This window comes from Raphanus sativus, chromosome 3 (assembly GCF_000801105.2).
Source record: "Raphanus sativus cultivar WK10039 chromosome 3, ASM80110v3, whole genome shotgun sequence".
In the NCBI taxonomy this organism is placed as follows: domain Eukaryota; kingdom Viridiplantae; phylum Streptophyta; class Magnoliopsida; order Brassicales; family Brassicaceae; genus Raphanus; species Raphanus sativus.
Genome location: NC_079513.1, coordinates 2,497,968 through 2,509,107, shown reverse-complemented (window position 1 = coordinate 2,509,107; position 11,140 = coordinate 2,497,968). Strand labels below are relative to the sequence as shown.

The 11,140-nt window shown below is 39.1% G+C and overlaps 1 protein-coding gene across 1 annotated transcript; it reads right to left on the bottom strand.

Moving 5' to 3' along the window:
- Positions 1-5,927: 5,927 nt before the first annotated feature.
- Positions 5,928-8,252, bottom strand: LOC130509804 (uncharacterized). The gene is made up of 4 exons (XM_057005996.1): positions 7,910-8,252; positions 7,632-7,804; positions 6,817-7,236; positions 5,928-6,578 (listed from the first exon to the last, which is right to left on the bottom strand). The coding sequence occupies exons 1-4, from the start codon at positions 8,250-8,252 to the stop codon at positions 5,928-5,930; spliced, it is 1,587 nt and encodes a 528-aa protein (XP_056861976.1).
- Positions 8,253-11,140: the final 2,888 nt, after the last annotated feature.

Sequence of the window (11,140 nt, the reverse complement as noted above, 5' to 3'; positions counted from 1 at the left end):
CAAGCAAGTGGATGGATTAAATTGTTTTTGAATACCAAAATAATTTACAAAAACTATATACAATAAACTACATGCTAAATTTAATTTAAAATAATTTATTATAAATTAGTAAGGAAATCATATAAATGTAAGTCACCAAATTAAGAGTTGTGTATTTATTCTAACTATTTTACAAAGTAGTTTTTGGATACTAAACAAGTCATATTCTTAACTTAAACAAATTAACATACCATATTATATGTTCATTTTATGGAAATATATTTTTTTATTATAAAATCATAAACATTATATAACACAAATTTTAAAATAAAATAGCTAATATTAAATACACAACAAACATTAACTTATTAAAAACATTCGAGAATAACATGAAAATATAATTTGAATAATAAATAAATATATAAGTATAATATATCAAAGTATACAATCCGCGCATAGCGCGGAAAAATTTCGAGTTACTGTTAAGGGTTTTTTGCAAAATTGACTCAAAACTCAAAGTCAAACACAAAAGTAACCTCTCTTTTTTTTTATCTTTCTTTTGCCCTATTCACCCCATATGTTCACAGTATTTACGAAAATACCATTAATTTTTTTTTTTTTATGTTTTTCGAAAATGGCCATTTTACTCTCTCAACCTCATCATCTTCAAGTATTTACAAGATTGTCATCGCCTTCAATACCCCAACTACCATGAACAACCAATTTGAAGCTGTTAATGCACCTGAAATCAATTTACTGTCTCTCTCTCAATTGTTATGAACTGAAAACAACATCTCTTTCACTTTGTCTCCATATTCATCCAAAAAACTCAAGCTTTTGATTTTAAATTTTTTTGGTTGATAGAGACATTCAAGCTTACTATTTTTGGTGGGTTACTCTCGTTTAAGGTTCTGGGTGTTTGGAGAAGACTTCTGTGTGGTAAGGAAGTCATCTCACTAATTTAACGTATGAAATTAGAAAAATTTCCAGATCTGTCCGCTTAGAAGACTTACCTGTAAGTCGTCTGGCTGTAGAAGACTTACGGTTAAGTCTTCTGGACAAAGAGACGACTTACTTGTAAGTCGTCCATCTTTCTTTGTTTAGAAAAAAAAACCCGAGAATATCCTAGACGACTTACTAGTAAGTCGTCTAGGATAAACGGATTACTTTTGCATTTGACCGAATTGTGTCAGATATTTGACTTTTCCCAGACGACTTACTAGTAAGTCGTCTTTGGGGAAACAAAAAAATCAATATTTTATTAAAGCTAGACGACTTACTGGTAAGTCGTCTCAGGTTAGTTTTGCAATTGGAAAAACAATTTAAATATTTATTTTCTCCCAGACGACTTACTTGAAGGTCGTCCAGTCAGAAGACTTACTTGAAGGTCGTCCAGGATAAGTAAAGTCGTCCAGATTTTATTCTGAGATTCTGGTCAAACCTTGCTTATCTCAGACGACTTCCGTGTAAGTCGTCTATCTGGACGACTTCCGTTTAAGTCGTCTGGAAAAAATAAAAATTTCAGTTTTATTTTCGAATTTTAAACTAACATGAGACGACTTACAAGTAAGTCATCTCGTTTTAATAAAATATTGAGTTTTTTGTTTTTCCAGGGACGACTTACTAGTAAGTCGTCTAAGAAAAGTCAATTTTTCTGACACAATTCGGTCAAATGCAAAAGTAACCCGTTTATCCGAGACGACTTAAGTCGTCTGGTGTTTTTTTTTTAACAAACAAAACTGGACGACTTACTTGTAAGTCGTCCAGCTTAAAGTCAATTGCCAAAATGACCTCTTCGGACGACTTACTTGTAAGTCGTCTAAGTATTCCAGACGACTTACCAGTAAGTCGTCTGCGTCAATGTTTAGTAAACTTTCATTTTCTCCAAAACTATAAAGACTTTTTTACATTTTCTTATTAATTCATGTATATTAATCAATATTAGAGCTACTGAATTAAATTTATAACATAATTGGTGATATTTAAGAGTTTACCAACATCACTTCATGTTAATCAAAGTTTCTAGCTAATGTGTTTTTATTTTTGATTTTTTGCAGATGATACGTCGGTTACCTGCAGTGTATGGAAAATGGTTGTGGAAAGATGGATGTTGGGATTTTGTGGTTAATGATTCCAAAGGAGCGAGAATGTTTTTTTGAGTGAAGGTTCGACACATGCTGAACTTGTTGTAATGGCTGAAGAAGATTTTAACTTGGATATGGGCATAGAGTCTGTGGAGATAAGTTACTCAGTACCAGAAGCAATGATGCAAGATATGGCTCCATATATCCCTCCTATTCATGTTACAAGTGATAGACAAGTTGGATACTTGCTCGAGATAACCAAAACGCACGGAGTACGACTTTGTGTATCAAGCCGTAGCAAGATGAGAAGCCGTAGCAAGATGAGAACGGTTTCAGAGGAGAGGGAAGAAGTTAATGAAGCTGGTGGGGAGGAGGATGATGGCGAGGAGGATGATGGGGAGGAGCAGGATGAGGAGGTGGATGATGGGGAGGAGGATGATGGAGAGGAGGATGCTGATATCTGTGATGTTGCTGAAGCGGTCGAGGATGGTGAGAATTACAGTGTTTATGGAAAGGTCAAAGATGAGGACTCAGAAGAAGATGATATGTGTTTTGAAGATTTCAAAGAAACATATGCTATTGAAAGAGAAAGATTTCAAAGAGACAAGCTACATGTCAACCAGAGTTTCGTTAGCAAGGATGCATTGGTTTCGGAGGTGCGGTTGACAGCAGTGAGGCGTGGATTCACCTTCAGAATATACAAGTCATCGAAAACTCTCATTGTGGCAATATGTCGGGTTAGTGGTTGTGGATGGAGGCTCAGAGCGAGTGTAAAACATGGGACAAACACGTTTTGGGTAACAAAGTATGTGCAAGCTCATACATGCTCAGTGGGAGATAGAATCGCTCAGCAGAAACATTGTACTCCGAATTATGTTGCTCGGCTTTTCATTGATCGTGTTGGAATCATTGATGGGTTAAATCCGCAGCATATCACTGATGCTATGAAGAACATGTTTGGTATGACGCTTAATTACACCACTTCATACAGAGCACTTTTATATGCACAAATGTTGGTGAGAGGATCAGCAGAAGATGGGTATTCGCGACTGCCATCATATCTCGAGCAAGTCTCCTTAGCAAATCCAGATTCTATCACGGCTATAGAACTCGATTCTCTGAACCGATTTAAGTATCTATTTATCTCCTTTGGACCTTCTATCAAAGGTTTTAAGTATCAGAGAAGGATCATTGTGGTGGATGGGACTCACTTAAGTGGGAAGTATGGAGGTGTTATGTTAGTTACAGCGGCACAAGATGGGAATTTTCAGATATTTCTATTGGCTTTTGGGATCGTAGATGCTGAAGATGGACCTTCTTGGGAATGGTTTTTCACAAAATTGGCTAGTTGTATATCCCATGATTCTCCTCTGGTGATAGTGTCTGACCGGCACGAGGCAATTAAAAGTGCGTGTGATAAGGTGTTTCCTTGGGCAACCCGATGAATATGTTATTATCACCTTCAAGAAAACATTGTCAAAACTTATAAAGGGAGACATCTTTTGTACTTGGTGAAAGGTGCTGCTTATGCTCACACAGTTTCATATTTTGACCGGTACATGGCTGAGATACGGAGTGCAAACCCGGACCTTGCAACGTATTTGGTGAATGCAGACGTTAGCCTATGGTCAAGGGTTTACTGTACGGGAGACAGGTACAACATAAAAACGAGCAACATCGCTGAGTCTATTAATTCCGCACTGAAGCGAGCTAGGGGATTTCCGATTGACTTCCTGTTGGAGTTCATAAGGGAGAAGCTAGGAAGGTGGTTTTGGAAAAGGAGAGACGATGCATTGAGTCTCCCAACTCAAAATAGTCGGGGTGTTGAATACTTGCTTGCTGTTCGGTCAGAGATAGCAGATAAGATGAGGGCCCAACCAATTGATGGATGGAAATTCTTTGTGAAAGGTGGCAAAATGGACTGTGTGGTTGATTTGGAACATGGAAAGTGTGATTGTGGTGTCTATGGAGTGGAGAAAATACCTTGCTCTCATGCTATAGCAGCTGGAACACTTGCTGGTGTGCATATCGACACACTTGTATCTCCAGTGTACTCAAAGAATTATTTGTTTGCAGGATACTCAGAGAATATATATCTTTGTAATCGACAAGCGATTGAGGCACGCACATGCTTTCCTCCAGATGTAAAGCGTGGTCCGGGGAGACAAAAGAAATCAAGATGGCAATCTTGGTTAGAGCTATCCAGGATGAGAGCAAGTAAACCCCGGAAGAAACACAGGGTTTATAGATGCTCAAACTGCAAAGAAACCGGCCATACGAAACCACAATGTAAGTCGTCTAACCCAGACGACCTTTAAGTTAGTCGTCTAGTCAGTCGTCTAACCCAGAAGACCTTCAAGTAAGTCTGCCAGACGACCTTCAAGTTAGTCGTCTAGTCAGTCGTCTAACCCAGAAGATCTTCAATTAAGTCTGCCAGACGAACTTATGTGTTATGAACTTATGTGTTTTGACCTTATGTGTTATGACCTTTTATGTGTTATGACCTTATGTGTCCGTGCACAGAAGACATTCCAGACGACTTTTCTATAAGGTCCGTGCACAAAAGACATTCCAGACGACTTATAGTTAAGTCGCCTGGAGAGTCTTCTGGCTGGAAGACCTTCCAGACGACTTATAGCTAAGTCGCCTGGAGAGTCTTCTAGCTGGAAGACCTTCCAGACGACTTAACTATAAGTCGTCTGGAATGTCTTCTGTGCACGGACTTTATAGAAATGTCGCCTGGAGAGTCTTCTAGCTGGAAGACATTCCAGACGACTTATAGTTAAGTCGCCTGGAGAGTCTTCTGGGTGGAAGACCTTCCAGACGACTTATAATTAAGTCCTTCCAGACGACTTCAAATATATATTAAACCTTCAAATATTCACAAGACTTAAATACATACAATCAAGTTCATACACACAATCACCTTCAAATATTCACAAGACTTAAATACATACAATCAAGTTCATACACACAATCACCTTCAAATATTCACAATCACCCTAGTCTAAACCCTAATCCGTAACTCAAACTTGAGGTGCATACGTCTCCAGGTAATCATCATTGTCCGTGTTGTCAAAATAATGCGCGTTTGGAATCTCTCTAAATACATCCACCGCCATCGTCTCCCTCATATTCTTACTGTTGCTTTGGGCAAAGTCTTTTGGAGAAAATGGCAACCCCAAAGAATGAACCTCAATGAACTTTAGAGCATACACGCCACAATCACCAGATTTTGACTTTGGTAAGACCGGTCTTTCATATGTGTATGGCTCCAGGAGCATTGTTTCACGTTTTTCGATGGAGGAGCACTCATATAGCAAGTAGAGGACCATGTGGCAAAAAGACTCCATTATCACATCGAGGTCTGCTGGGGCTATACAGGAATGATCGCTGTCAAAAACCACTATGCGCCTCTCAGGAATCGATATCCAGATAGAAATTCAATGAAAGTCATTGTAATTCACTGGCGCATAGATATCGTCAATATCCTTCCCCCAAACCTTCATAGATCTGCAAAATGATGGTGTTTTTCAACTATAATAATTCCAGGCACCACCAGGGAGTCTTCTTCCTAGACCTCTAAAGTCTTCTACGTAGAAGACTTAGCAGACGACTTAACTATTAAGTCGACTGGAAAGTCATCTACGTCCAGACGACTTAGCAGACGACTTAACTATTTGTAGAAGAAAACTTACTGAGTCGTCCAGCCAGTCTTTGGAAGTCCGGAGTGTTTTATACCACCGAGAAAGACTTCTCACCGGGCGTTTCTCCATAGGCTTCTTAACTTCACTGCAAAACAAAAAGTGGAAAACCAATCAGAGCTGAAGACTTAAAGCAAGCTATTATGGGAGAGTAATTCACTTATGGACAAGTTTTGCAGTGATCAATGAGCAACTTCTGTGTAGCCTTGTCGAGTGGGTGAAAAGGTGTAAAGGCAGACTTGTTTGAGTTTGGAATGATCATTTTGGCCGTGCTGTTCTCCTTATAAAGAGACGACTGTGTGGGAGCAAGTTTCCTTGTTCGCTCACTCCTTCCACGCTGAACTGCCAAAGCAGCATCCCGCTGAAGTTCCAAATGAGCAGCATCCCTCTTTGACTCATATCTAGCTCTCTCCTTTACTTTATCTGAAAGAGTAGAATTTTCTTTATCCAATAGAAGAACGCTCGGTTCTTCGACTTCTTCGGCAACCACTAGACTCGGCACTTTCGAGAAACTAGCACCCTCATTACCAACCTCACTGGCATCCTCCTCAGGATCGTCCTTAGCAACCTCACTAGCATCCTCCTTAGGATCCTCCTTTTGATCCTCCTTAGGATCCTCCTTTTGATCCTCATTTCTCTTCTTAGGATCCTCCTTTGGATCTTCCTTCCTCTCCATTCTCTTCTTAGGATCCTCCTTTGGATCCTCCTTCCTCTCCATTCTCTTCTTAGGATCCTCCTTTGGATCCTCCTTTCTCTCCTTTCTCTTCTTTCCGGATTTCTCTTTCGCCCCATTAACACTTTCTCTTTCACTCTGCATAGATCATTTTCAAAGATCAATTATAAGTCTTCTGCGAAGTCGTCTAGCTAGAAGACGTCCCAGACGACTGAATTATAAGTCGTCTGGAAGGTCTTCCAGCTAGAAGACATTCCAGACGACTTAACTATAAGTCGTCTGTTCAGTCTTCTAGCTGGAAGACCTTCAAGACGACTTATAGTTAAGTCGTCTACGAAGTCTTCTGATAGGTTTTGAGAAAGGATTTAGTACTAACCCCTGGTTCTTGCGTCTGTTTAGACGGAGCAGGTGTGATACCAAACTTCTTTTCCACAACACCAATCCTATCCGACAGATGCTTGATCTCCGCAAGGCACGTCCCAAACCCTTGCCTCAAGGCATCAGCTAGGTCCTTGAAATTTCTGCCCAATTCCTCTTTGGTCATCCCAATCACCTCTGTACAAACATCGGAACGACCCTCTTCACGTTCACGAGCCTCTTCACGACCTTCTTCACGTAAACGAGCCTCTTCACGTTCACGACCCTCTTCACGTTCACTAGCCTCTTCACTAGCCTCTGCAGTTGCCTCTAAACGGGCTTTCTTCTGAGGTCTTGGAGTTGGACATTCTTCAGCTTTCTTCCGACGTCTTGGACGTTCTTCAGCTTTCTTCCGATGTCTTGGACGTTCTTCATCTTCCTTCGTTGGACTCGTATCACAAGTACCGGTGACTTCCCATCAATCCATGGTCCACTTCCACGGTCTCTTATACATGACTTTAATTATGTTCTCCGCGTCCGGGTCCTCAACATCAGAGTCCCATTGTGGAAACAGTTCACTGATCCCCTCCTTCTCAAAAAAGTTTTCCACTCTAGTCTGCAGTAAATAAAAGATATGAACTTAGATAAAGTCGTCTGGAAAGAAAAGACTTCGCAGAAGACTTATAATTAAGTCGTCTGGAAAGTCTTCTAGCTGGAAGACTTTGCGGACGACTTAAATATGAGTTGTCCGCAAAGTCTTCCAGCTAGAAGACTTTCCAGACGACTTAATTATAAGTCTTCTGCAGATAGCCTGTTGGATACAAGTTTAAATACCTGACTGCAGATAGCCTGTTGAAACCATCTGCGTCCTTTGCCACCCGAGTAAGCCAGTAACGGTACAGCCGGTTCGCCTCCTACGGGATTACCATAACCAGCACCAAGTTCCGGCAGAGCTGTGTACACCCATGACTGGAAAGCTTGTACAAACCCATCAATCGTGTAACAACCTGTGATATTTTTGGCCTTCAGAGACTCAATCAGCACCTTAAAAGCGACTCTCCCCCATGGATAATTCTCAAACCGTTCTAAATCCATCACTAGCCTCGCCAGACTAGCCCGTGTAGAGGTTGTGACCTTTTTCCCTTCAATGTATCCAGCGAAGATGGCAAGGTACGCGAGCCGCTTGCGATCATCCCGAGACCACTCTTTGCATCTCTTGAGTGCTGATATTATCTGGTCAGTAGATGGCCCATCATTGATATTAACTCCCAACTTCGCCCAGAAAGCAGACATCTCCGGCGTAACAGGACAGTACGGACTCTCAAAGTCCTCGATGTACTCACAGTTTAGACCAGTGAGCTTTTCAAAATCTATCAGTGAAAACCTCAGCGGTTCTGGACCAACGAGACACCACAGCTCATACTTCTTCTTTATGTCGAGCTGGAAACCGAGCATGAAGTGAACCAGTCTTGAAGCCCAACCAAATCACAGCTCTTGGAACTTGATGAAAACTCCCAACTTCGACTCCTTCAGCGCTTCATATTCTCGATGATCAAGAGCCTCCTCTAAAGTATGATGCAACGTCGTACAATCCGTGTGATACGAAATGCTCTTAATTGGGTTGGGCTCTTTCCCTAATGTATATTTCCTCCGGGGGAGTTTTGGAATATCCATGTTTTTGTCTGCAAAACAATCAAAGACAGAAACAATCAAAGACAAAAAACAATCAAAGACAACAACCATCTCAAACAGACAACCATCCAGTATTGAAGTTCAAGTTGTAAGTTTGGAAGACTTTCCAGACGACTTAATACAAGTCGTCTGGAAAGTCTTACAGCTAGAAGATTTTCCAGACGACTTAATACAAGTCGTCTGCAAAGTTTTCCAGCTGGAAGACTTTCCAGACGACTTGTGTTAAGTCGTCTGGCTTATATTTAAGTCTTCCGCAAAGTCTTCCAAGACATCCAATAGAACAGTTCAAAGCCCACCTGGAAATTCGGAGAAGATATAGTCGCCTTCGACACAGCGGTTATAGATCTGCCAAAATAGACGACAAATTAAGAAGCACGGTCAGAACGACTATAGATAGAGACAACGTTTTATGTTCTCAATAACTTACCGGCGGCGGAGTTACCGGCGGCGGAGTTCAACGAGACGCCTCTAGGGTTTACAGAGAACCGGCGGAGAGAACGAGACACGAAACGGCGCTAAGTTTACAGAGAAACGTTGTTAGGGTTTAGGGAGAAACGGCGTTAGGGTTTCCTCTCAAATTTGAAATAGAGGAAGCGGCGTTAGGGTTTCCTCTCAAATCTGAAATAGAGGAAGCGGCGGTGAGAACGGTGCTTAGAACGTCGGTGATAACGGCGGAGATATAATCGGCGGTGAGAACGATGGATTAGAGAGAATCGACGGAAATCGCCTTTTAAATCGCCTTTAGGGTTTTGAGAGAAACGCCGTTAGGGTTTTTTTTCTGAATTTCGCGAAACAGTGAATAAAAAAAACATCTTATGTATGTCCGGTAAATATCCGGTTAGGGGTCCGGTTTGCAAGACTTACTGGTAAGTCGTTTGTGGAATACTATACATCAGACGACTTACTAGTAAGTCGTCTACCGTAATTATATTCACCAGACGACTTACTAGTAAGTCGTCCAGACTCTAAATTTAACCCCTAAACTAAATTGACTAAAATTAACTAACTAAACACGTTATAAAATCAAATTAAACTTGCTTTGTGATTACTATACACAGAAATAAACACATTTGGGTAAATTTCATATTTTTCGAAAATACTTTTATGCTTTCCAAAATCTAACCCTAAGAATACATACAATACTACAACATATGTTGGCAAAACCTAAACCAAAGAATATCATGACTCACTACTTTCACTCATCTATGTCGAAAACAATTCACTTTTGTTATATCTTAATTTATATCACTTAAAACATATGTTAGTTATATGATTTTTATTTTTCACTTATCAAAATATTTTTTACAAATTTTTTAAATTATTTTTTTTAAAAACAAAACCAGACGACTGTAAGTCGTCCAGACAACTAACTTGTAAGTCGTCTGGACGGAAGACTTACGGGGGTTAGAAACGTAAAAAGCATTTTGGTTTTTTTTTTTCTACACAAGGGGCATGTTGTAATTTCAATATTCTCTAAAGTCACTTTTGTATTTGATTCATGTTTGGGTTTACTTTTGCATTTGAAATCAAATTGTGAGTCATATTTAACAATTTTCCCTACTGTTAATTGTGCATTGATACTTTTCATCAGATAACTCAATGAATATAAAAAAATGCACATTTTGACAACAAAAACTGAAAAAAGCCCCCTTCTACATATTGTTATTGATTGGTAACAAATGCAAGGCTCACCAACAATTACAATAATACTGTTCCATACTTATAAAAAACGCATTCACCATTCATTACCTTAAAGTTTCGAATGGTGTGGGAGAAATACAGCTGAACCACACAAGTATTCCTTCTGTACTAAAATCACCATTCATTTTTTCTGTTTCTATAAAGAATACAATAGGACATCTATTTGTAGATCAATATTTTTTGTTTCTGAAAAAAGGAGATGAAATCCATGCTGATCTCACCCACAACACATTTGGTGCAGTTACAACTATGCTAAATTACAACTCTGATATCATCAATTTAGTTTTGTAATCCATTCATATACTATGGTGGAAACTGTTGACTCATAATACATATATGATTCTTTTTTTTTCCAAATAATGATACCATTTCTGAATAAACTTGGGATGCTTTTAAAGACTCACAAATAGATAGAGAGTAAAATTTGAAACACTTACATAGCAGTGGTAAACCAGAATGATGAAACAGAAGTGAAGCAAGCGGTTTTGGTGAAAAGGTCCATAGCTTTAAACTCTGTCAAACCAGATGGAGAGGTATGTCTCTTGTTGTTGTCTTGTTGAGGTGAGTGGTCTCTGTGTAGCTGAGTCATCTCTGTCCAGTGAGAATATATAATTCATACTCCATATACTAAACATAGTTGTTATTTTTTATTAATAAATCCAAAGTAAATATACTTGTTGTTTTTTTTGTAAAACTGATATTATTAATGTATCATAATAAAACTTAGAAACCATAATTAGATATAGCTAGGTTACACATTTGAAAACAAAATATGTGAAACTAATTAATCAAATAAACTAAAAAGAGAAAGTGTGCGTACAAGTCAAAGTATTTTTTGCACCAACAAATATTTTAACATAGTTAGAAACAAAAAAAATAACATTGATAAATGATTAAAATTAACAAACATAACATATTAACTTATCTCATTTTTATTCATATAGTTTTAA

What these genes read in the sequence shown, in the direction of transcription:
- LOC130509804 (XM_057005996.1), bottom strand. Translation starts at nt 8,252, where the DNA reads ATGCTCGGTTTCCAGCTCGACATAAAGAAGAAGTATGAGCTGTGGTGT. An exon ending in AACAGGCTATCTGCAGTCAG is followed by an intron (nt 7,237 to 7,631) that starts GTATTTAAACTT and finishes AGTCCAACGAAG; the next exon opens with GAAGATGAAGAACGTCCAAG. An exon ending in AACAGACGCAAGAACCAGGG is followed by an intron (nt 6,579 to 6,816) that starts GTTAGTACTAAA and finishes TGATCTATGCAG; the next exon opens with AGTGAAAGAGAAAGTGTTAA.